Genomic DNA, 26818 nt, shown 5'->3' on the forward strand with positions numbered 1-26818 from the left:
CAGGGAATGGTGTTACTCCACTTTTAGGGTGGATCTTCCCACTATAATTAACCTAATCTAGAAAATCCCTCACAGACACTCCCAGAGATTGTCTCCAAGGTGATTCTCAATATTGTTCAGTTGACAATTTGAACATAGCAGCAGACATTTACAAGTTTGATAATGCAACTTTTTGTAAGGTTTGAGTGATTGCAATAGCACATGTATATTCTTTCTAATCATATCCTGTTACTAGTATATGATCAGTATTAGTCATGCCTAAGTGTGAAACAGGTCCCAGGCGGGAGAACGCACAGTGGCAGCCTAGACTTGCTTTACATCTCAGTCTTCCTGTCTCAGCGTTCTAATTACTGGGTTCATAGGCATGTTACCCCATAACTGTGCCTACCTAAAGTTCCCCCTGTTAAATGAAGACAATCAGAGCATGGTGACGCACATCTTTCTTTTCAGCACTCTGGACAGCTCAGGCAAGAAAGAGGCTTGAGTCTAGCCTATGCTACAAAGTGAGACCCTGTTTCAAAAATTCCTTCCCAAAAGAAATGAAAACACACTTTGAGCCAGGTATGTTAGCACAGCCCTGTGGCCCAGCACTTGAGAGGCATGGACGGAAAAGGCAAGGTGCCTTCCAGGCAGTGCGCAGTAATGAGCTAAGGTTGGAGTTTCTGAGGAAAACCTTGCCCAGTTTATGATAGTGTCTTGCTTGAATTTGAAATTGCCTGATAGTTCTTGCCTAGTAAATTGTTTTAGTTTGTCTTTTGATTATAAACTTTGACTCTTCCCACAAAACTTTGACCCAAGGGCCACTGGAAGCTGGTCTGTGACACTTGAGATCCCTTTGTTCCCTTTGCACAGCATTCATTATTGATGAGCTTCCTGCTGACTGTCCCATCTCCTCAGCAAGTCTGTAGGATCCCATGCTGGTAATAAACTCGCTAGCATGCCATCAGCTGTGCAGTCTTCCGACCCCAGCTTTATTTTCCCAGCCTGGTCCTCCCCTTGATGCCTACAATTTGGACCCTTCTTCCTCCAGTTTCTTGACATGTTCCTGTACATTTTGTAAAATCTTAAGAAATATACATGGTACTTCCCAATGGTCCAAGTGTCATTGAATGTCACATAGTGGGACCTGGGACAATGGCGCTGACAAATGAAGCGAGCTAAAGTCTTGTGCAGTAGCCAACTTTATTCAGAGCCTCGGATAATTTATATTCTGAGGGTTAAGGAAGTTGTGAGTAAAGTTCTAGTGAGTTTAAGTTTTATACAATCAAAAGAAGCAGCTGCCCATAGCAAAAGCGTGTTTTCCTGTAGAGGCTCACACATGAAGGGTGGCTAATTCAGTAACAACAGCAAGCAGTGATGAGTAACCTGAGGTAAGCTCAGTTCCACTCCACCACTACACTGGGGGAAATTCCCAGGTGTAGGAGCACAGAATGCATTCCAAGGACAATTCCGTGTCTTAAAGAAGCTGAGGTCACAAGACTCTTGTTTTTTCTTGAGTTCTCATAAACACTCAGAATTCTCCCCACATGGCTTCTCCGTCCCTGAACTGTGTTCCAACAGTTGAGTTTATTTTTCAATACTTTTTTGAGACAGGGAGATCCTCCTGCTTCAGCTGAGTGCTAGAGTAGGTGTAGTGGTGCGCTCCTGTGACGCTCTTCTCGGAGGGCCTCATACCATGCTTACCTCTGAACTATGCCCCGCCTCTGTAGACTGTCAGTTAGTATCTGAGTAATGTTGAGCAAACTCGTGAATAGTTCTTTAGAAAGGACGGCTTTGTTCTTTTCCTTTGCAGGCTTACTGCAGTATTTTATACCTTAAACCGAGGATGCAGATCATCATACGTGGACAGAAAGTGAAGACACAGCTGGTTTCAAAAAGCCTTGCCTATATTGAACGTGATGTTTACCGACCTAAGTTTTTAGTATCCTTCATTTATAATGTGTGACATAGCAAAGCATATTCAGTGTCGTTTGCTATTTTCCTATTTATTCTTACAATAATTGTTAAAGTCACGTGTGTGTGTGTGTGTGTGTGTGTGTGTGTGTGTGTGTGTGTGTGTGTGTGTGTGTAGATGAGAGGACAACTTGCAGGAGTCAGTTCTCCTTTCACTCTGAGAAACAGGGATTAGACTCAGTTTGTCAGTGTTAATGGCCAGCATCATTACCCTCTGACTGGTCTCACAGCCCCTCTGCCATGGAGCTCTGGTCTCCACACTGTTTTTCTGCATGTGCACTAGGTGTGCTTCTGGACACTGGCTGCTTCCAGTCCTTTTGTAAAAGGGTGACTTTATGTGTATGAGTGTTTTGCCTTTATGCGTATCTGTACCATCTGGGTACCTGGTGCCCAGGGAGACCAGTAGAATCTGTTAGATCCTGTGGGACTGAGATGGTTGTGAGCTGAGAATCAAATTGTGTCCAATCCAAGATCATCATCTATCTAGCCCTGTATATTGGGATTTATTAGTAATATAGACAGGGTCATTGGAGGGAATGGACTGTTGTGTTCAGAATTTTCCTTAATATTTTTAAGACTAAAACAGTAAGAATTACTTTTGGATTCAACTGCAGAAATAAAGATCACTATGGGATAATGATGTATCACAAAAATAGACTCATCAAGGCTTATGAAAAAGTAGGATGCCAGTTAAAGGTAAGATTTATATTTAAAATGTTTTTTGGAACCGTGTGTTTAAGTCAGAGGTCATTTTGATAATGGTTTTATTTTGTTAATGACTTTTTAGGAGGTAGGAGGGTTATTTGTTTTTTGAGAAAGGGTCTCTTTCTATAGCCCTGGCTCTGCTGGATTCACTCTGTAGCTTAGAGTGGTTTTGGATTCAAGGAGATCGATCCATTGACATTTGCCTCCCAAATGCTGGGATTAAAGGTGTGCCATCACACCTGAGTAGGGGTCAGTTTTTAAAAGCAGCATTAGCTGACATTTGACTGCATTCGTTTTCATTTGAGCCCCAGTCGTCTGTTCTGTAAGAGGAGATAGAGAACTTATTTACCTTACAGGTTTGGAAATTGGGACTCATAAGTATACAGTTTACTCAGGACTTAGTAGGAAGTGTGGTTCTCAGCCACAGAAGCACATCAATGTCACTGAATTGTTTGTAGGGAAGTTTTTTGGTGTTTTTCTATGACCATCTCATATGTAGCTCAGGCTTCTCTTGCCTCAGCTTTTATGGGAGGCTAACACTTCCAGGATCAAGTTTCTTGGCTGCATTTGGACATAGAGCACATGATTGTTTTATATCGGAATGAAATTGATTGGTGTGTGTTTGTCGTTTTAACTTGGCTGTGTTTATTAGTGCTTACAGAACCAGCCTGAAATACCAGTGCCTGGTGGATTAGAACTGCCCCTCCTGCTTGAGGTCTCAGGTTGGCAGGCCTGGTAGCAGGGCCTGTTCTCCGACCTGTCTTTCTAGCCCTAGAATCACTACTGCCTTAAAGCGACCTTCATTGCTGTAATGTTTTAGGTTGTTTGTCATAACCCACCATGTAGTTTGTTTGTATTTGTTAGAGTATCCGTGTTTTCTAGATCCTGGGTAGCAATTATGAGAATAAGTTGTCCTGCTACAAGGTTTGCTGTTTGATTTAAATATGAAACACTTCAGTGAGTTCCCATCTCCTCTTTTCACGGGACCATGTTAGTCTGTGTGTCCTTTTTAGTGTGCACTGCCGCCAAGGTGGGCACATGCTAGAGTTTAAGGTTAGGTGTGTCCTCTTTCTTTTATCCCCAAGTATTTTGGTTTTCATTTTCCTCACATTCTAAGTTCCTTACAGCATGCCTTATGAGTTGTGCATAGCACAGCGGTGTGGATTTATTTACACTGTGGGGTACGGAGAGGACTCAGACTGCAGTTTCCAAGTGCTTGTGCTAGTTAAAGGTGGCAGGGTGAGCACTGCAGTTTCTCCATGCAGCAGGACTGTTCACGTGAGGTGGCTGACTGTGACACACACATCACAGTGGACACTCCCTTCCCATGTGTCAGTTTGCACACTTCTCACCTAAACACATTTGTAATGAGTTGGAAGAAAACTCATATATTTAGGAATTAACTTACTTTAAAAAAAAATCTAACCACTTATCAGGAAATTTCACGGGCGTCATGTAAGATAGAGTACAACAAAATAAGTTTATGATGCAAGTCTTTGTTGAAGGGTGTAGCAAGCATCATGCATGATGTCTAAAATGTGTTTCATTATATCCATTTCAGGCAAACAACATGGGTGTTGGAGTGGTTGGAGTTATAGAATGTAATTTCCTTAAGCCGACTCATAATAAGCAAGATTTTGACTACACTAATGAGTACAGGTAGGTTGCCCATTTAAATCACTAGTGCTGGTTGGGGATTTAGCTCAGTGGTGGAGCGCTTGCCTAGAAAGCGCAAGGCCCTGGGTTCGGTCCCCAGCTCCGAAAAAAAAAAAAAAGAACCAAAAAAAAAAAAAAATCACTAGTGCTGGAGAAAATGTGCTAAGAGGATGGCTAGAATATTGATCCCTCATCCCTTTGGCCAGGGGACATATTTGAGATGGGCTCTTGTGTAGCATAGACTGGCTCTGAACTAGCTGTGTAGTCTATGCTGCCTTGAATTTCTAAGCATCTTGCCTACACCTCCCAAGTACTGCGATGCAGGTGGGTGCCCCAGCACCATGAAGGAAGTGGTTTGCTCTCTTGTGCCTCTCAGGAGTAATAGATTGCATTGGGAAGCCAGAACAGTACTCCTCTGCTCATGGTGGGATACATACATGATAATTTATGAGATAGAAGAAGTCTGCCAGTTCCCTTTTCTGGATGAGCCACTCACTGTGTAAAAAAATGTTTTATGCCGTAGTGTTCGCTTTAGAAAAAGGAGTTTTAAGTATGCATATATGTATGCATCTAAGTGTGGGTCTGTGCATATGTGAATGCAGATGTCCAGAAAAGGTATTGGGTCACGTGGAGCTGAAGTTTCAGGAGGTTGTAAAACATGTGATTTTGGTGCTGGGAACTGAACAGAGATCATCTGCAAAAGCAATAAATTATAAGTTCTCTTAACTTCCAGATCATCTCCTCAGCCCCATAGAGTTTCTTTCTGGATTTTTTTATTGCTATGGTAAGACACTATGACCAAGACAACTTGTAAAAAAATCATTTAACTTGGGGCTTGTACTTAGAGGGTGGCAAGTATGTGACCGTCACCAATAGGAACATGGTGGCAGGCAGGCATGGCACTGGAGCAGTAGCTGAGAGCTTATATCTTTGTCCACAAGTGCAAGCCAGAGAGAAAGCTGAGAAATGTGTAAGCTTCTGACACCACAGAGCCCATCCCGTAGTGACAAACCTCCTCCAGGGCCACACTTTTTAATCTTCCTAAGTAGTTTCACCAGCGTGGGGACCAAGTATTCAGGCCTCTGAGCCTATGAAGTCCATTCTCATTCAGATTACCATTCTACAGCCCACATAGGGTCATGGCAGTAATGCAAAATACATTCAGTCCAACTTCAAAAATCCTCAGTCCCTTGTGAGACTCTTAACTGTAACCCCTGTAAAATCAAACAGTGAGTTCCATCCTTCCAAGAATGGCATGGATTAGACATTATTACTCCAAAAGCAAGGGGTGCAGACAGTCAGGAAATGCTGGACCAGAACAAGACCAGCCATCCAGACTCAGCCCTCATCTCCGTATCTGATGTGAAGGGCCGAGATGGCTCTTCTCTGTCAGCTGTTTGTGTGTGTGTGTTTTTGAGACAGAGTCTGTGTAGTCCCTGCTGTTCTGCAGCTTGTAGATCAGGCTAGCCTTGAACTCACGGATATACAAGTTAAGTTTGTTTTGTTGTATGTTTATTTAGAGTGTCTGTGAGGTCAGAGAGTAAGTTCAGGAGTCAGTTATACTTTCTGAGTCATATTGGAGGCCTCTTGGGTAGTTTCAGTATTGAACACATTATTGATCGAATTGATTGAAAGAACAGCAGAAATACTAGGCATCAACATACACAGAAAGATGCACTTTGTTAAGTTTAGTACCCATCGGTGAAGTTTCTGTTGTTTGGGGTTTTTGGGTTTTTTATTTGTTAATTTTATTTTATGAGTATGGGTGTTTTCCCTGTATCTATGCTGTACCTCTTGTGTGAAATATCAGTGGAAACCTAAAGAGGGCTATGCATTCCCTGGAACTAACATTGCAAATGATTATGAGTCACCATGTAGGTACCAAAAATCAAACTTGGGTCCTCTGGATGAATACCCAGTGCTCTTAATCCCTGAGACATCCCTTCAGCCTTTGCTTGATTGGTTCCTTTGATTGAGATAGAGTTTCGATGTTTAGCCCTGGCTGGCCTGGATCTTGCATGCAGACCGACCTGGCCTCAAACTGACAGAGATCTGCCTGCTTCTGTCTCCTGAGTAGTGGAACCTAAGGCGTTCCCACACTCAACCCACTTGTGAGGTTTTTAAAGGAAGCTTTGTAATTATTATCAAGTGAAGGACATGTTAAACAGTTTATAAACAGCAAGTGAGCATTATTTCTAATGATTTATTGGTAGGTTTCCTGGAACAGTGAGAGTGAATAAGAATAGTAGCTATTTACACTCTGCCTGGAGCCATAGCCAGTGTAATCCCAGAATGAAATGAGACGTGAAAGTGAGAAGGCCTAGTGACTGGCAAAGGGGCTTAGTGGGCCCCATGCTTGCTGCACGGCAGCCTGAACTTGATCCCCAGAGCCTGTGTTAGCTCTGGGTAGAGAGAACTGCTGAAAGCTGTCCTCTGACTTCAGCATCTGTATCCACAAGCGCATCATCGTTCACACATTGGAAGAAGTAGTGTAAAGGTTGAAGGGCTGGGAAGAAAGGGAACAGTGAGCTGGGCTGCCGACTGGATACCTGCAGCCCAGCAATGGGGAAGCTAAGTAGGCCAGTGAGGTGTGAGACACCAGCTTAAAACATTTACTAATAAAGAGGGGAAAAGGAGCATCTGTGATCTGAAAGTATGAAGACCTTATAAACTGAGCCATAGAACATTGTGGGATGGGATTTAAACCTCAGGTGTAAGTTAGTGTCGGTATTTAATAGGTCTGTTGTACATTCTTGCAAGAACTTCCATCATGGCTACCTAAGAAAGTCCTTGCAAAAGCATGTAGGTGGGCTCTCTTGTTCTCTCTTGCTCTCTTGTTCTTACCCTCTTCCCCCTTTGTCCCTTTTTCCCCCATTTTCCTCCTCGATTCTCTCCACGTGCTCATGGCCAGCCTCTACTCTTCTACTCCTCTCCTCTGTTCCCCCCCTACACTACCCTCTTGACTCCCCTCCCCATGCCCTGAATAAACTCTATTCCATGCTAAAGAAAAAGAAAGCAGGTGGACTAATTTTGAATGTTTATTGTTTTCCCCCATTGTTAGATTACACTCAGTGTATGCTAAGTGTATTTAGTGTAAGGATCGACTGTCTTTCATAGCCATTTATTCATCTGATGGTATGGTTTATTACAGTGTAGTGGGAGAGTGATCATTTCTGCAGAAATGCTGTTTGTGGCAGTACTAGAACTAGAGTTCAAGGATTCCCACTCATGGGGCAGGTGTCTACTACTGACAATACCACCCAGATAGGTGGTGATTTATACAGGACCAGACACTGGCAGCATAGACAAAACCAACCCTGCCAGTGAAAAGGACATGGGTAAGAAATATATCACTGATGCCTGCGGAGATGATTGGCTATGTTTGAAAATCAGTAGTCTGTTAAGTAAAGCTGTATATTAATCTACATCCTGTGACCTTGTTCCCACTCTGGGCATATTCACAGGAGAAATGAAGGTAGTCAGGTAGCTTGAGGTATGCATATTGATAGTCATTTCTCTCCCTCATTGATACAGATATAGGCCATATTAGACCAGATTCAAAGTAGATAATGGCAGGCTTATCTAGGATAATAGAGGCAGCTCTAGGCTGAGTTCACCGATCTCACAGATGGAGGACATCAAAGTCATGGGGCCACGATAAAGCAAGGGGATTTTATAGAGCTTAGGCAAGGAGTGTTGACCATGTGCCAGCTAGGAGCTAGGGGTGTGTCCATACATGGTGGAAAACTGAGCCCCTGGGCAGGCAGGGCACTCTTGGGTGGGTTACTGGGAACTTACGGCTTTAATCCACAATTTCTCCAAGCAGACGGGTACGTGTGCATGTGTGTGTACATGCTCGTGTTCTCTGTGGGTGCAATGAGAACAGACGATGAGCAGGGGTTTCTGCCTAACATGTATGATGATAAAAAGATTAGGAAGAATCAAAAAGTGTTATATTAGGAGAGAAAATGAGTTGTTGTGTCAGCATCAGCATGTAGTTTTATAAAAGGACTTCCTGGGGATCAAAGTAAAACTCCAGGGGGCTGGAGAGATGGCTCAGCGATTAAGAGCACTGACTGCTCTTCCAGAGGTCCTGAGTTCAATTCCCAGCAACCACATTGTGGCTCACAATCATCTGTAAAGAGATCCGATGCCCTTTTCTGGTGTGTCTGAAGACAGCTACAGTGTACTTATATATAATAAATGAATAAATCTTTTAATAAATAAATAAATAAATAAATAAATAAATAAATAAATAAATCAATCTCCAGGAACTAAGTGGGAATGAGTTCTATGGTGACAGTTCTCTGTAATACTAACCTGCCAGACTTAGATGTGAAATCCAGTGCAGGAGTTTTTGGTCTTCTTCCTCCTGCCTTCTCTTCCTTCCTCCTTCCTTCCTTTTTCCTCCTCCTCCTCCTCCTCTTTTTTCTTCCCCTTCTCCTTCTTCTTCCTTCTCCTCTTCCTTCTCCTTTTTTTTTTCTTTAGTTTCTCTGTGTAGCCCTTGCTGCTCTGGAACTTGCTCTGTAGATCACGCTGGCCTTGGAACACACTAAGATCTGCCTCTGCCTCTGTCTCTGCCTTCCAAGTGCTAGGATTAAAGATATGTGCCACCATTGCATTGAGGAAGATCAGTTTTTTAAAAAGCTTTATTTTAAACTCTGAATGTCACATTGACTTTAAAGTCTGATGTTGGCAGAGCCTGGTGGCACATGCTCTTAATCCCAGCACTCAGGAGGCTGAGGTGGGCAGATCTCTGTGAGTTTTAGGCTAGCCTGTTCTACATAATAATTTCTTGAATAACCAGGAATGAATAGAAAGACCTGTCTTAAAAAACTTAAAAAAAAAAAAATGTGGCAGCGAGCGACAGCAGCTATGAAGCTCTGAGAGATTAGCAAGGAGCCTCCGGCCTCTCCGGAGTGGGTAGCTCCATGTCAGCAGAGGACCTGGTGTCCTGCCCTGTCTTCTGGTGCTTCGGACATGCTAGGCCAGTTCGGCGTTGCTGACCTATACCCTCCAGGCCACCCCACCCCTTTTCTTCCGTTTCTGCTCAGCTCCTAGATGAGTCTAGGAGCTTACAATGGTCTTTACAGAAAGAAAGTTAGTATAAGGAAATTAGCATGCTTGAATGTTATTTATTAGCCATACAGGTGGAGATTTTTCCATTCTGTTGACAATATTTTTTAGTCATTACTAGATTTCCTTTGTTTTATGTTTACCTTTTAAAAACTGTCTTGAATTGGTATTTTGTTTTTTCTTGAATTAATGTTATAATTTTTTTTAAGGCTTACAATACTAGCACTAGGAGAAAAGCTGAATGATTATTGGAATGAAATGAAAGTGAAAAAGAATTCAGAGTACCCTCTAAACTTGCCCGTTGAAGACATACAGTAAGTACTGAGCACTGAATGCTGAGTTACTTTAGAGACGATGGTGCTGCTGTGGCCTTCCACACTCGGGCCATGCTAAAAAGTGAATCTGCACACTCCAGATTAGAGATGGTGTCTGTTAGGATCGTTTATTTTAGCCTGTTTTGTATTGTTTTATTTTATTTTGTCTGTATGAGTGTTGGCTGCATGTATGCTTTGTGTACTTCCTGTGACTGTTGCTTGCAGAAATTAGACAAGGGTATTGGATGTCCTTGCACTACTGAAGAGATGGCTCAGAGGCTAAGAGCTGTTTCAGGGGACCCATTTGACTTCCAGTACCACCTGGTGGCTCAGCAACAGTCTAACTGCAGCCCCAGGGAGTCTGAACCCTCTTCTCGTCTTACTGTGGCACTAGCCACTCACATGGTGCCTAGACATACATGTAGACAAACTCCGATGCACGTAAAGTGAACCGATGGAATAAGAAACGAAGAAGAATCACACGGTGTGATGCCTGGCATGTGCTCATGAGGACACATAGTGGCAGCACACTGACAACGGTGCGAATGAGCACTGAGGAAAGTCCCGAGGCAGCGAGAGGCAGCAATAACCAAGGCGCCTTGCCTGTCCCTGTGCCTTTGTAAACATGAAAAACTGCCAGGATTCAGAACCTTAATTAGTTAACAAAGTTAATTCAGAGACCTTAGGAAACCAGGGCTGTTGGGTTAGCTTTCCTTCTTGCATTGTCAACTTTGAGATTGTTTGAGGTTTTATGTTAATAAGACCTTACTTATACAGAGTACCCCTTAAGCTTTGGGTCTACTGTTAAGAAGCATGCTTCTGCACTAGTTATAGTCCAAGTCTTGTTTTGTGTGGTTTGCAAGAAAGTCTCAGTAAATTTACTCTGGCTCTGAACTTGGACTCCTGCCTTTGCCCCCCAAGTGCTGAGATCCAAGGCACTTGATCACAACTGGCCCATGCCTCGCTCACAGCTGTTTTAAAGCTACACTGAGACAGTTAGTCAGGAGGGAATAGAGACAGCTCAGTCAAAAGGTGCTCTCTAGCAAGGAGGATTCTAGAACCCAGGAGAAATGCTGGGCATGGGGTCATGCACTTGTAATCCCTGCTAGAGCCGGCTGCCAGTCAGCCTTGCCTATATGGTTCTGGGCCTGTGAGAGAACCTGCCTCAAGTACAGTGTACCGTGTTGTTGTTAAAAAGAAAGACACTGGAGGTTGACCTCTGGCTTTCATAAGCACATGTACAAACACAAGTGCATGCACAAAAACATACGAAGACAAGGGATAAGTTACTGTTGAGTTAGGCAGTAGGCAGAGATTTAGGACAAAGAGTTAGAAGACAGCTGGGCTGGTGATGTAAATACCTTTGATTCCAGTATTCAGGAGGCTGAGGTAGGTGGATCTATAATTTGGGGGCCAGTCTGGTCTCCATAGCAAATTCCAGGCCAGACAATACTACATATAATGAAACCCTGACACAGAAATCCAAAAAAAAGAGAGAGAGAGGAGTTTGATTTAGTCTACAGTTGAAACCCTGTTTCAAAGAGAAAACCTTATGTAAAATGAGTTCATAATTTTTTTTTAATTTCTTACTTAAGTATGGGTGTATTGCCTGCTGTGTACCTCATGAGTGTCTGGCATCCACCTGATTCACCTGGCTATCAGATCCCCTGGAACTGTAGTTATAGATAGTTGTGAGTTGCCAAGAGTGTGATGGGACTTGTACCTGGGTCCTCTAGAAAGCAGCACGTGCTCTTATCCAGTGAGTTGCCTCTCTAGCTAGCTACACATAACTTCCTCCCAAGACAGTTTCTCTCCTACCCTCTCCCACTTCCCACCTTTGATTTTCAAGGAAGCGTTTCCCTTGTAGCCATGGCTATCCTGGAACTTTTTCTGTGGACCAGAGAAAGTTCTTGAACTCAGATCCACCAGCCTCTGCCTCTTAAGAGCTGGAATTAAAAGAGTACACTCTCCCTACCCCCACCCTTTTAAAGGCCAGGTCTCAGTATAGCCCTACAGACATCCTCTGCCTTCCAAGTGCTAGGATTAAAGAGTTTTAAATTGTTCTATTCAAATTGGTACATGACTTAACTAACCTTTTGAAAGTTGCAAATATTTAGAAACTTAATTTTACTTACAGTAAATGCAGTTTTATCACACAGTTTTCAGGATTGGAAATAAGCAGATCTTTAGTGTGGAAACAACTTAGGAGATAAAAGAAATACTTCAAAGTCAATAATTCCACTTTACTATTTTGTGTTTGTTTTGTTGAAGGAAGCGTCCTGATCAGACATGGGTTCAATGTGACGCTTGTCTAAAGTGGCGAAAGTTACCAGACGGGATAGACCAACTTCCAGAAAAATGGTATTGCTCCAATAACCCTGACCCACAGTTCAGGTACCATATGGTTGGTGGCACCTTTCTGGAAAGGCAGAAAGTACTGTTGGAGATGTCTGAACATTACTTGTGATATGTTATTCCCATGTGATTTTTTTTGTTTAGAAATTGTGAAGTTCCAGAAGAACCTGAAGATGAGGATTTGGTACATCCTACTTATGAGAAAACCTACAAAAAGACGTGAGTGTGGTGGGAGTGTGGAGAGTGATGCTGAGACGTGAGCTGGGCGCGCCTGTGTCCTGTGTGAACCACTGCAGGCACCACCTGCACTGACGGCTGTCCTGGCCTCACGTACTTCACCGTTTGAGTCATGTTCGGTGGCCTGCGCATAGACCTGTGTGTTAATGAGCTTAGCCTTGATGGAAAGGTAACAATGTGTATAGGAACAGAAGATGGTAAGCCGGGGCCCAGAGGTTAGAAAGCACTGGCTGTTCTCCCAAAGGACCCAGATTTGACTCCTGCACCATTGTAGTAGCTTACAGTTACCTGAAATGCCAGTCTTAGAGGACTCTTCTGGTCTCTTTGGGTACAGCACCTGTGAACACAGGCATGCATGCAAGCAAAACATGTAAAACAGTTGATGGAATCTGCATGTGTTAAAGGTATAGCCTTGTGTCAGGAGCTCAGAGGAGAGATTGCTTCTGACTGGTGCAGGTGGCAAGGGAGAGATGGATGGATCAGGAAGGTTCATGGAGGAGGTCTGCTAGAGGCCAGCCTTCAGTGAGGGCTGCCAGAGAAGAGACGGAGTCTGAGGGAGGGATGGGTGAGTCATGCTTGGTGGTCAGTGGTAAGGGAAATCTCACAGCTCTAACTGATAGCAATCAGATCCCTTTTTATTTATACAGGTTTCACAGAACAGACAAATGACTATCCAAGAAGTATAGATTATGTGTTTGATTTTTCATTACATGTACAGGGTTACAAGTTCAGTCACAATTAGAAAATACAAATAGAACAGATGTTATTATCAGCCCCATAACTGCAGTTTAATGTGTGTCCTCCAAAGCAAGCAGCAAGCACACTTATTATATGACAGCATACTTCTAGGATGCCAGTATTTGCAGGGTCTTAAAGCTTTTTTTTTTTTTTTTAAGATTTACTAATTTATTTTTTATTTTTAAAGATTTATTTTATGTATGTGAGTACAATGTTGCTGTCTTCAGACACACCAGAAGGGGGCATCAGATCTCATTACAGATGGTTGTGAGCCACCATGTGGTTGCTGGGAATTGAACTCAGGACCCCTGGAAGAGTAGTCAGTGCTCTTAACCACTGAGCCATCTCTCCAGCCCCCAATATTTGTAGTTTTAAAGCACTCTACATAGATAGAAAATATCTGAACCAGTCTTTATGAGTAGCAAATTCTAGTACCTAACTCCTTTTACTGTTTGGTTCCATCATCTACGCTATAAAATAGGGAAGGTTTATTTTAATCTATCTTATTTACTGAGTTCCTTCAAGGGTGTACTCTGTATGACCCTCTGTCTTTAAACTGTGTTCAGAGAGCTCTAAGCATATTGTAAAAGCCCTTGAATCTGTAATCCCATTCTCCTGGCCAGCCAGAGTTTGTCAGTTGTCTCTGTTTACCCTGCACCAATTATACTGGTTGAGTTTGCTTAGGGGTGGATACCCCAAGAAGATTCCCGGAGTAATGGCCGCTAAAGAAATTTCTAGCAGTGTGCTTACCTGTGCTTAACGATCTCCAGGGCATAGGAAGACTTCAAATAGTGACCACATAATGTTATATTTAGGACTTTCCTAAATAGACTCAGATAATTTTCTCAGGAAAAAACATAAATTGTAATGCAAAAAGTTCCTAAGATTGTAACACGCAGAGACCTAAAACCCAAAAGTGAGAGACAGAGTGACAGCAATTATAGCATCTGACTCAGCACTGCTAGAACTGTCAACAGCTTCATGACTCTCGCCATGTCCAGTGATATGGCTGTACCAGAGGTCATTGCTATAATAAATCTTTTCAGGTCATTTGTTCAGCTTAAGTAGTATGTCTAGTGATGACTAGAAAATGGGATGGGTGAGCAGTAAGGCTTCTCTAATACACTGAACATAGAAGGCTAAGTACTTTTTATGTAGTTCTATGTTTTGTGTTTGTGTGTGTTACATGTATGTGTGTGTACGTGGAGTCCAGGGGTCACTGTCACTCTCTTCCTCATTTGGGCCCCCCCACCCCCAGAGTGTGTGTGTGTGTGGGGGGGAGGTGCAGATGATTTACTCTGTAGCCCCAGCTGGCCTAGAATTTGCTTTTTTGTAGACCAGGCTTCTCCTCAAATTCACAGAAATCCTCCTGCCTCTGCCTCCCAAGTACCGGGATTAAAGGTGAGGACCACTGCACCTGGCTTGCCCTGGTCTTATTTTTTGAGGCAGGGTTTCCACCTAACGAGTTTGAACTTTGCTGGCCAGCCATTGAATACCAGAGCTCCTCACGGTGCTGGGCTCACTTTGTTGTTGTGCCCAACTTTTCCTTAGATTCTAAGGCATCTGAACTTGGTCCTCACGTCTGCTCAGCAGGCACCTCGCTGACTTAGCTGTAACCCTGCCACTCGTGTTGCATTTACTTAAGTTTGGCTGCGGCTTTGGAAGTAATGAAAGTCTTCACTGCCCTTGGCTCAGGCAGTCTTCATGGGCTTTGGCTCAGGCAGGCATTGGGTCTTACGGAGATTGTAAGGTGGGGCTACTCCATAATCTAAATGCTCACAGTGACCATAATGGAACTGAAGCTACTTAATTGTAAACGTTTAAAAACAGGGTGTGACATGATAAAAGCAGGTATATCAGGGTGCTTCTTTTTGTCGTTCTTTTAAAGCAGCAAGGAGAAATTCAGGATCAGACAACCGGAAATGCTCCCTCGAATACTCCCTCGGGTAATGAATCTTCATTTTATATCTGTCTTAATTTTTAGAAGTACTTGATTTACCTGATACTGAATGGAAAGGAATTTACTTAACTTTGGTAATGCTCTTTTCCCTGAGTGTTCCTAGCCCGACAGCTTCGTAGGCTGTTGAGTTGACATTTGTCGGGGTATTGCTGAGGTAAGACAGCTCTTTAGGAATCTTATCAGAACTCACACTCACTGAAATGAAGACATTACATGTCTGTGGAGTGAACAACCATGAGTGGGACGTGTCTGTCACTCTTCCCCTGAGTGCAGGACTGACTGTTAGGACCAGAGGTCTAGGACAGTGGAGAGAACTACTCTCAGTCCTGTGGGTTACTTTCTTTAAGAGTATGGTCCTGGGGTTGGGGATTTAGCTCAGTGGTAGAGCGCTTTCCTAGAAAGCGCAAGGCCCTGGGTTCGGTCCCCAGCTCAGAAAAAAAAAAAAAAAAGAGTCAGCTAGGAGGCTGACTTTGCTCTCCCCATCTGTATACAGGTAGCTGGAATTTAAAAGACTCTTGTCATTAGAGAGCCGTGTGGGTTTTGCTTATTTGCTTAGCCCTAGGCTGTGGTAGGACTCTGGCGGAGTGTGACTATTTCTTGGGCAGGAAGTTTTGTTCTGCATGGGGATATATATATAGGCTTACTTAAAATTGCCTCACAGTGCTTTTTAGTGTAGTGTTACAGGTGAGAATAGGGTCTGTAGGAGAAAGTAATGGGATTACTTTTTGTTTTTGAAGGTGCTATGTATTATCTTCACTTTTATTCCAATTTCTCAGAAATTGTTTCTCTTCTGAGTTGTGTGTATTTTAGAGTCACAGTGTAGCAAGTCAGTTTCGCCTTTGTAGGCCACTCGTGGGCTGTCGAGTGTGTTTGTTGTATCCATCCTCTTAATGCGATATTGGAGGCAGGAGACAAGGCTCAGTTGGCAAAAGTGCATATGACTGACGCACACGTGAGGAGCCGAGACTGAGACCCTAGTGCCCCATGCTTACAGTTAACGTTTGCAATCCCAGTACTCGGAAGGCCGAGACAGACAGATATATTCCAGAAGTTGTAGCCGCTGTTCTATCCGAATGGGCAAGTGACCGGTTCAGCGAGACCCTATCTCAAAACGTGAGGTGGAGAGTGAATGGGGAAGGGAGGTAGGGTAGCATTGGCCTCTCTCTTCCGCAGCGTGAGTCCACACATGCAAACACAAAGTGGGTCGTGTGCCATGTGCAGTTGTTAAGCTGTGAAACTCTGCTGCCCTCAGGTGCAGGCTCCGTCAGCTTACTGCTCCATTCGACCACCTGAATTAACAAGAGAACCCACATACCTAGGTTAATTTTCAGTATTTTCTGGGCTAAAAGGAAAATAGATTGTATGTATCTTATGTTTGGCAAGTGTTACGTTAAGAATATTAGTTCCTGGGGGCTGGAGAGATGGCTCAGTGGTTAAGAGCTCCGACTGCTCTATCAGAGGTCCTGAGTTCAATTCCCAGCAACCACATGGTGGCTCACAACCATCTGTAATGGGATCCGATGCCTTCTTATGGTGTGTCTGAGGACAGCTAGTGTGTATTCAAATAAATAAAAATAATAAAAAAAAAATTTAAAAAAAAGAATATTAGTTCCTCTAAGATCCATTTTTTTCTCCAACAGATTAATCATGAGATAGTGTATCAGACAAGTGTTTCAAGTCCAAGCTTCTCCCCGGTGAAGGAAAGTGTTCCAAGACCACATATTTCTGAAGTCGCGAGTCCCTTTGCAGCAAGGATCATAAATAACCACCTTGTTTCAGCCCAGCCTGAGCCTGAGAGCAACAGGTCAGTGGTGCAAGGAACCTTTATGTAGAACACTCTCGGGCCTTCCTGGGACTCTTCTACAGCAGTTAGGGAATTCTAAGAAATTACAGTCACGCAACTGTGAAAGGGCTCCAGGATCCCCTCTACCTTCTTCAACCATGTATTTAAGTCAGCTAAAACCATGGACTGAGTGGGGAACGCTGGCACATAAGGTCACCTCAGCCTCTAGGACATGGAGGAGTCCAGAGTCCAAGTTCATGCTGGCCAGTGAGGGTCCACGGCCAGCCTACAAGACTCTGCTGTTGAGGAACAACAAGGTTCCCTGTGCACATGGTGTGCTTGTGTGCATGTGTGCGTGCATGCATGCGTCCGTGTCATGTATTATGTGGTTTGATCAAGTCACTACCTCTTGCTATGTTGATGACAGTATCTTACAAGCATCATGAACTTGTTCACATAGCCCAATCACGCTCTGGGCATGTAATATATTTGGATGAGTAGGTGGAGCGGGAATACAGAAAGACAGGCATGGTCCGTGGATTTGTTAGTTATCCCTAACTTAGTCAGGCTGTTTTGTGTGTAGTGTGCTAAGTGGTGGCCCACTCAGATGAAAAAAGCACACACTTGCGTGAAATCTAGGATTTAGGAGAGCCAGTCGTCACACTGCTGGACACTGGGAGGTGAAAGGACCAGGCTTTCTGAGCGGTTGTATAGCCTTCCCAGTCTCAGAGTAGAATTGAGGTAAGTTTGGTTAATAGGGTAGTGGCCTGGACTCAGGTCCCAGCACTGTATGAAACCATTTGTGAGGGTGAACTCAGCCGTTGGAGACGGAGGCAGGAGGGCCAGAGTTCAGATTTATTCTTGCCTACATAGCAAATTCAAGACCAGCCTGAGCAGAGTCCATGAGACCCTGGTTCATGGGAAAATAAACTAACTGATTACATGAATAAAGATGGGTGCGTGCTAGAGCAGCCCTTCGGGAAGATGATTGCCAGGCAGGATGATGTGCTCAGGCCTTTGCATATGTGTGTACTTCCCACACCACACAGAGTATAAGTGATCTTGTTTATTATTAATAAGTAAATTATTAGAAAACAGGAAACTCACAGGAGAGAACTGAAAATGTAGCTGGGCCTAATGATATAGCTGAATTGGTGGAGTGTCTGCCTAGGATTCACAAAGCCACTGTTTCAGTCCCTAAACCTCATACAGCTGTATGTGACAGTTCACACCTGTAATCCTGAGAAAAATGAAGAAAAGGAAGCTGTTTGCATGCAGGTCAGTATGTGTCCACACACTTGTAGGGGCCAGAGAGGGCATCAGGCATCCTCTGATATCCCTGGCTACTTCATGCTCTAAAAGACAGGGTCTCTTGCTGAACTCGAGTCTTGATGTCTTATGACTGGTCAGTGCATTCCTTTGTGTGCACCATACACTGCTGCCATTGCAAGCACCCGCCCAGCTTCTTTCCATGGACTCTAGTGATTTGGACTCAGTCCTCCCCTTAAATAGCAAGTTTTCTTACCTCCTAAGCTATCTCCCCAGCCTCCAGACAACTCGTCATTTAGGGAAAATTATTTTATATGAAATTGACCTGGACCAGCAGGTACTCTTCAGCAATGGAGTCCTAAGTGGGAGGTGGATGCAAATGAGAAGGAGAGAGGAAAGGAGGAGGAAGAGGAGGGGGGAAGAAAGAGGAGGAAGAGGAGGAGGAAGAAAAAAGAAAGAAGGAAGGAAGAGCTGAGGTCAGGAGGCTTTGCACAGCTCTGTCTTATGTCACCAAGGCCATTAGAAAGCACAGCATCCTCTATGCCCCTTTGTCTCTAGACTACAAGAGGCTGAGCGCGCAGTAGCCTGGGGACTGATGCCCATAGCCCTGTAAGGTGGGAAGAAGGGCTGGCTGGCTTCACGTCATTACCATTCACCAGACATGTTCCTGGTTTTAGACAAGAGCTACATTAGTTTTCAATGCATCAGAACCTTAGGAAAACTCTTGGATCACCCTAATCTTCAACACAAAACAATAGAGAGTACTGTTTGCCTTTGATGGCTGTTGGGGAAAATTATGATAGATGAAATTGTCGTTGCCTTTCTCACAACTTCAAGAAAGTGAGTTGAGGCCGACATTCTGTTTGTATTTATTATAGGGCTTGGAACCACATGCAGAAAGGTGTCTGTCAGTTTAGAGAATTGATTTACCAGAGAGAGGTGTCAGTAGTCAGCCAGTGGTGGAGAGCCTTTAATCAGTTCTCAGAAGGTAGAGTCGGGCAGGTCTGAGTTCAGGATAGCCTGGTCTACAGGATAGCCAGAACCACGTAAAGAAAAAAGTAACCAAGAAAGAGAGATACTTCAATCTCAATTATTTTCTAATAGTAAAAGAAGGTAATTTGTATGTTCAATTCATTGTTACCACTAAATAGTGTGATTATTGAAAAAGCAAGCATGAGTATTTCTTAAAATTTCAAAATCTCGAACTTTGTAATAGTACCTAAGTTAGAGCGATTACTTCGAGGTCAGTGTATTGTGCACGTGAGATCTCCCCACTGAGTTCATGTTTGAGCACTTGGTCCTTGGCGATGCTGCCTCAGAAGACCATGAAACTTTGAAGACGAGGCACATGTCTGGGGACACTGTCATGAGTGTGTAGCCTGGCCCCCTTTCCCACCTGTTTTGCCAACATCTGAGGGGTCCCAGCCGCACATTCCCCACTGTCAAACCTTGCTGGGCCATTCTCCTTGCACACCCTCAGACTGTGAGCCACAGGAGCCTTCCCTCATCAAATTACTTTTTCCCCAGATGTTCTGTCACAGAAAGAAAAGTGTTTTCTCTTGCCCATGCTTTACAAACTCATATGAACATTTTTTTTTTTTTCCAGCTTGAAGCGGAGGCTTAGTGTTCGTTCGTCAATTCTGAATGCAAAGACTCGGAGATTAAGCAATCCTCCAATTGAAAATTCATCTTACAAAAATGATGATGATGAAGATGTCATCATTTTGGAAGAAAATAGCACCCCCAAACCTGCAGTGGATCTTGACGTTAGATCAGATATTGAAGTTAAGTCAGAGCAGAGCCACGCTGAGCAGACTGGCATTGAGGTTGAACTTGTAAGCAGTCCTCAGCCTGGTGTCCAGGCCAGTTCCACAAGCACCGCCACCTCTAGGTGTGACCAGGGCACTGCCGCCTCCACTCAGACAGAAGCACCAGGCCTGATGGTGAAAAAGGAAGAAAGTATGGAGGAGGACATGGATGTGAGGAACGGCAGAGCTGCCCTGTCCTGTGTCAGTGCTGAAGTGAAAGTGCAGGAGACCTCGGCTGAGTCAGCAGATGCTGCTGGGCATCAGTTACAAGAACTGAGAAGTGAGCTGCTTTTAGTCACACAAGAAAGAGATGATTACAAGAGAAAGTGTCAGGTGTTTGCTGACCAGATACAAGTGTTGCAGCGAAGACTGTTGGAGATGAACGACCAATGCGTGAAGAAGGAGATGTGCCACCAGTCTACTGAGATGGACGCAGTGTTTCTGCTCGGAAGTGTTAATGGTCAGTCTGAAAGCCCAGGCCACGTGGGGTCTCAGTATCAGCAAGCACTGGAGGAAATAGAAAGGCTGAAGAAACAGTGCAGCGCTCTGCAGCACGTGAAGGGTGAGTGCAGCCAGTCTTCCTGCACTGAGAGCAAAAGCGAGATGGACGAGATGGCCGTGCAACTCGACGACGTGTTCCGGCAGCTGGACAAGTGCACTATTGAGAGGGACCAGTACAGGAGCGAGGTGAGTTGCTGAGAGTAGGGAGTGTGCACTTACACGGAGTAAGGATTGTGTTTATTGAATGTCCCTTGCGCCTTTGATTCTTAACTAAGGAATAGGCCTCCTGGAGCATTTTTTGATTCTTAAAAGTTCTAAATAGGGGCTGGCTGATGAGATGGCTTTTGCATGATGAATAATGCCTTTCTTGCACGTGTGGGGTCTGGAGTTCAAACCCCACCACCTACCTAAAAGCCCACTGGACATGAACCTCTCTGATAGCAGCAGTGTGTAGGAAGCAGATAGATTTGCAAACTCTAGGATCATCAAGAGAAGGCTCCCCCAGTAAATGAAAGTGCAGAGTCAATAATTAAGGAAGACAGGGATATCATCCTCCGGCTTATACACAGACACACACACACACACACACACACGCACGCACGCACGCACGCATGCACGCACGCACACACGCCCCAATAATAATAAAGAAAGAAATGGATAACTAAATAAACGATACATTTACCACCAAGTGTGGTGGTAAATGCCTGTAGTCCCAGCACTTGGGATATAGAGTCAAACAGAAGTTCTAGGCCATCCTCAATTCACGGTAAGGGTAAGTTTGAGGCTGTCCTGGGCTACGTAAGATCCTATCTGCTCTCCAAGCCACTCCTCCCCCAATCCTGTCCAAAAAATGGTTTGAGAGTACTAGAAAACAGTGGGAAATGGCTGGGTAGGGTGAGTGTGCTGTAGTGAGCAAGATGCTGTACTTGGTTTAGTAGAGCTTAGCATGTGAGGCAGCCAGGAGGATACGGTGGCCCCTGCACTGTGCAGACAGGCTGCTGTGCTCTGGGTTGGCTTTTTAGTGCAGCTGTGGTTTGAGATGGAGCCTCTAGGCTACAGGAGGGAAGGGCTCATCAGTGCCTGGGAAATGTACTTCAAACTGTTGAAGGAGTTTTCCTCTGACGAAGATAAACAGTGGACATAAGGGTGTGAGCAGTAGTCAGTGTGTGTGTCCTACTTCAGATTTGTTGCAAAGTGTTTTGTTATTTTATGCATATAGGTGTTTTCCCTGCATACATCCCTATATCTTATGGGTGCCTGGTGCCCTGGGAGGCCAGAAAGGGGGTGTGGGTTCCCCTGGACCTGGCACTGCAGTAATTGTAGGATCGTCAGTGAGCTGTCTCTCCAACCCTATATACACACTCTTAATAATAGGTAATCTTGTGTTAAATGGCAAAACATAAGCAAGTTGGTACAAGCTTTTGCTATATAACTTTAATATTAGGTGGATAAAATGAGAGCATTAGCCCTTTGGTGTTCACAGTTTAGGGTCCACTTAGTTTGTCAAAAGGTAACTAACACTTTGTTCTCACTATAAAATGATAGAGAAATGAATCTAAGTAAATGAAACATGTCTAATGGAAAGTTACCAGGGGCTGGGCTGGAGCTCAGTGATGGATGGAGTCCCTGTAAGGCAAGGCCTGAATTCCCAGCTCTAAGAGAAGGGCAACGCCGACCCTGCTGGGGAATGGATGTGTGCATTCAGCGTGTTTGGCGGCTGGTGTTTATCAGGGTGGCTCTTTATGTTCCTTACCTTTCCTTCCATTTCGATTGTATTTTTATTTATTTATTTATTTTTTGGTTCTTTTTTTTTTTTTTTTTCGGAGCTGGGGACCAAACCCAGGGCCTTGCGCTTCCTAGGTAAGCGCTCTACCACTGAGCTAAATCCCTAGCCCATCGATTGTATTTTTAAATCTTGTTCTTACAACATTTATTTTTCTCAGGTTCAGTTACTGGAAATGGAGAAATCACATATGCATTCTCGGTGTGAAGAGCTCAAGACTGAAGTTGAACAGTTGAAGTCTACAAGTCAACAGGCAGGAGCAGATGTTTCAACTTCAAGCAGTGCTGAGGAAGCTGTCAGTTATGTGGATGGTGAAAGGTATTGGCGTCTTGGCAGAGCACTGGTGACCTCGCTTCACACATGCTCAGTAGACACTGTTCTCAGAAAGCCACTAATGGGCATGGTGGTGCAGCAGAGCTTCTGATATGGAAGGCTAAGAGAAGGAACACGTCATTGCTTCAAGTTGCCGAGTTAAGGGGTAGAAAATGATTTGGATTATATGGGTAAAAAGTGAAAACACTGAGCTTAATCTTTGAAAATGGGCTAAATTCCACCATGACTGACATAGGACACTCCCTCCCTCTCCCTCTCCCTCCCTCTCCCTCTCCCTCCCCCTCCCCCCTCCCTCCCCCTCCCCCTCTCCGTGTGTGTGTGTGTGTGTGTGTGTGTGTGTGTGTGTGTGTGTGTGTGTGTGTGTGTGTGGGTGTGGGTGTGTGGGTGTGGGTGTAGGTGTAGGTGTAGGTGTGTAGTATTTAATATAATATTAATAACAGGGCTGGAGAGATGGCTCAGAGGTTAAGAGCACTGACTGCTCTTCTAGAGGTCCTGAGTTCAATTCCCAGCAACCACATGGTGGCTCACAACCATCTATAATCAGGTCTGGTGCCCTCTTCTGGCCTGCAGGCATACATGCAGGCAGAAAGCTGTATGACATATACATAATAAATAAATAAATGTTAAAAAAAAAAAAAAGAGGAGGGGCTGGGGATTTAGCTCAGTGGTAGAGCGCTTACCTAGGAAGCGCAAGGCCCTGGGTTCGGTCCCCAGCTCCGAAAAAAAGAACCAAAAAAAAAAAAAAAAGAGGAAGAGACAGCATATGGGCTGGAGAGATGGCTCAGTGGTCAAGAGCACTGACTGCTCTTCCAGAGGTCCTGAGCTCAATTCCCAGCAACCACATGGTGGCTCACAACCATCTATAATCAGGTCTGGTGCCCTCTTCTGGCCTGTAGTTGCATACATGCAGGCAGAAAGCTGTATGATGTATACATAATAAATAAATAAATAAATAAATAAATAAATAAATAAATAAATAAATGTTTAAAAAATATTAATATCAGATGAGGGCCAGGACATATTGTTAGCACGTCCTATTGACTGAGTAAGAGCTTGGACTATTTAGATTTTGGTGGGGGTGGTGAGGGTGTTTCTTTGGTGCAGTTGGGAATGTAACCCATGTCCTCTATGAGAGCTGCAAGTCTAAACAAACACATTATTGCCCTATCTCCATTGCCTTCTTGTCTGACCAAAAGCACCTTGGGGAGGAGGAGGAGGAGAGTTATTGGGCTTTTGCTTCCAGGCCCCAGGCCCACTGAGAGAAGTCAGAACAGGCCTGGAGGCAGGAAGCATGGAAGAAGGCTGAGTGCTGCTCACTTCCTGACTCGTGCTTACCTTAGACTCCTGTAGACCAGTTATTCTAGACTTGCCAACCCAACAGTAGAGTCTACTAGGACAAACAGGTTAGAGAAAGCTCACAGTTTAATACCGCCTCCTTAACATTGCTCAAACCAAAGTTTTGGAAACTTACTTGACCACAGAAAATGTTTACCTTTTTATCCATAATTAAGGAACTGGGAGGTGGTATTGCTCACTTTTAATCCTAGCACTTGGGAGGCAGAGGCAGAGGCACGTGGATCTCTGTGAATTTGAGGCCAGTCTGGTCTACAGAGCAAGTTCCAGGACAGCCAGGGCTACACAGAAACCTTGTGTCTAAAAACCATAGTTAAGGAACAATTGAGTTTACTTTCATTAACAGGAAGTTGAAATCCAAAGCTGTCCTTGGTGACGTCCTAGCACACTGCTGTTTGTCCAGGGGACAGCAAGTTGGAAATAACATCGAATGTGTGTGTTTTGCTAGTCCAAGTTGTCTGAAGAACCACGAGTTTTGTAAAACATTCTTCTTGGTCTTAGCCTAGCATCTAATAAATCAACTGGTTATTAATTAAATCCAGTTCTTGAGGTGGAGGTTTCTTTTCATTTTATTCTCTATTATTCCACACAAATTTTTATCTTTTCGTTTTTAAGTTCCATAAGGGAAGTCATATATATTGTAATCCTCACCTAATCAGCCAATGTCTGTGTTTGCAGCCTCAAACTTCGTTCTCTTCGTGTCAACGTAGGACAGCTGCTGGCTATGATTGTGCCTGATCTGGATCTTCAGCAAGTCAATTATGACGTGGATGTAGTGGATGAGATTCTAGGACAAGTGGTTGAACAAATGAGTGAGATCAGCAGCTCTTGAGTGCAGACATCTGGTGTGGGTTCCACTTTCCGTGTAAAGTGCTAGGTCACAGACTGAAGAGCCGTACCTTTCTGTATTCTATGCATTCTAGTGTCACAGGCACTGTGCACACACAATCTGGACATACATGTCCCCGTGAATTGCTGGTACTGAGCAGCAGAATTGGCTAACTTAGCTTCTGTTCTGAATGTAAATATTTGTATTAAGTCCATACATATTTTTTTATTGCCCTAGAGACTGGTGTTTTTCACCAAGAGCTTTTCAGGTTGTTACTACAGTTTGTGAAATTTTTCTGGCTCCCTAAAAATGTATTTTTCTCAAAATTGAGGGCTGTGCCATAATGTAAATGGATATGTTGCTACTGTTGTTTTCTTAAATGAGCATAAGGCAGGTGTTGAGATAATGTAATGGCACTCCTGCCGGGGTCTGCTTGTAAGAGAGTAGAGCGTTCCTTCTGTTTGCTATGAAGGCCTGTCTCTGAAATAATTCTGTTCATAGAGAGGAAAGCCAAAGCTAGCTGCATTTGCCTGGCTTTTTCTTGTGCTGAGATTGCTAATTGTCAAGTAAAAGGTGTTTTCCAGGACAAAGAAAGGATCTTTAAAGTGTTAAAAATATCCAGTGACAACCATGTTTACTTTGAAGCCCATTTTTGGCTGTTGATTCAGCATGAAGTGGGCACAATAATTATTTGAGATTTCTTTTTGTGAAATTTCCTGTACAGCCTTTGTAGGGTTAACGTAAGCTGAGAAGGCGGTCTTCCTCAAACAGTACTGCATATCTTTACTGTATTATGAATGTAAGTGTTTTTTAGCCTGGAGTTAATCATAAGGACCTGGGATCATAGCACCACATGCTGTAAAATATGCTTTTACTGGTCCCAAGTTTTGTGCAATCTGAAAAGAGGTGGCTTTTTATTATATATGTAACTGTATATAATTAAGAATCATATTTTCCACAACTAAAATGTGTTATTTTTTCCAAAGTTTTATTGTTGCTATTTATTATTTTAACTTTTGTTTCTGAAAATTCAGTACATACTCATTTTGTGTGTGTGGTATATACATATATACACTCAGTTGTATATGAAATTGAATCTTTATGTATATTACCTTCTGGAAATTGCAAATAAATGAAGTTCTTGTTTTTATTTAATTGATGCAGCTGATTTTCTCTTGAGTTGTGCTAAGTGTGTTAGTGGCAGACCTCACAAATGCTCTGGAAGCAGCCACTGTAGTGTGAGTTCCTCTTTGACGACGGAAGACAGACTCACTGCTCTTGGAGGGGGAAGTCCTGGGGACAAAGCTGGAGCTCTGTACCCTACCACTGAGCCACATCCGGCCCAATATGAAACTGTGTAAGCTGTGCATCTTGTCTGGACAACGCCATCTATGTAAGTCATGGAGGTTTCGAGGATGTTTGAGGTTTACACAAAGGATCCTGGGAGGCGCCATGTTTCTTTTGGTTCTCTAGGCCCTTTAAAATATCTTTTATATGGCCATGAGGTGGCTTAGTGAGAAGGCAGGCATAGAATTGCTAAAATGGTGTGCTCACAACACAGGCTCTTTGACGCGTTTTCATATTTTCATCCTTGTTACACAAGAGGCTGAATGGCGAGAAGACAGTGACATTGCCCTTGACAGCCTGGCACTAGAGAAATGGTCTTGCTGTTTGTGCACAAGTTAAAACAACACAGAACCTGAGGAAGGTTGCCAAAACAACGGTCTCTTATAAACCACACACTCTAGTCAGCTTCAGAATGACTGGCAGCTGAGACCACAGACTAGGACAGACATGGTGTTGCACATCCCTCCCTGTGTTCTTGGACCTCAGATCCCTTCTGTCCTTGGTTTCTCTGGTTTTATACACTTCTGCCCTTGAACATTTCGGGCACGGCCAGCCTTCTGACTTAGTGGCATGGCATCATCTATAGTGTTCACGCACAGGAACCACACAGTTGGGTTATGCAGAGCAGTTTTAAGGTAATAACCCTGTGCTGGCCACATTAATTGCTGACCTTGGCCTTGTTGGATATTCCTAGGCGTGACCTGCACTGGGGAACCATGCTGCTGCTGCACAATGCAATCATCCTGAGGCTGGGGGTCGTGGAGGGGTGGTTAGAACTTCCAAAGTTAAGTTTGCAACCCATTATTAAACCAATCCTT

General features: G+C 43.8%; 1 protein-coding gene across 8 annotated transcripts in view; it reads left to right on the plus strand.

Moving 5' to 3' along the window:
* Morc3 (MORC family CW-type zinc finger 3) overlaps nt 1-25812 on the plus strand; it is a 42741-nt gene extending 16929 nt beyond the window's left edge. For 5 of the 8 annotated variants that reach the window (XM_063270584.1, XM_063270586.1, XM_063270585.1 and 2 more), the window contains 11 exons: nt 1793-1921; nt 2530-2649; nt 4220-4317; nt 9600-9704; nt 11976-12098; nt 12204-12278; nt 14926-14980; nt 16635-16798; nt 19653-20541; nt 22299-22456; nt 24503-25808. In XM_063270584.1, coding sequence (XP_063126654.1) covers nt 1793-1921; nt 2530-2649; nt 4220-4317; nt 9600-9704; nt 11976-12098; nt 12204-12278; nt 14926-14980; nt 16635-16798; nt 19653-20541; nt 22299-22456; nt 24503-24656 — 2070 coding nt within the window. In that variant the 3' untranslated portion in view covers nt 24657-25808. Of the gene's footprint in view, nt 1-450; nt 562-1792; nt 1922-2529; nt 2650-4219; nt 4318-9599; nt 9705-11975; nt 12099-12203; nt 12279-14925; nt 14981-16634; nt 16799-19652; nt 20542-22298; nt 22457-24502 lie in introns of those variants that run through there. The other 3 variants (XM_039088415.2, NM_001395628.1, XM_063270588.1) reach the window with 3 other exon arrangements.
* Nucleotides 25813-26818: the final 1006 nt, after the last annotated feature.

This window comes from Rattus norvegicus, chromosome 11, assembly GCF_036323735.1.
Source record: "Rattus norvegicus strain BN/NHsdMcwi chromosome 11, GRCr8, whole genome shotgun sequence".
In the NCBI taxonomy this organism is placed as follows: Eukaryota; Metazoa; Chordata; class Mammalia; order Rodentia; family Muridae; genus Rattus; species Rattus norvegicus.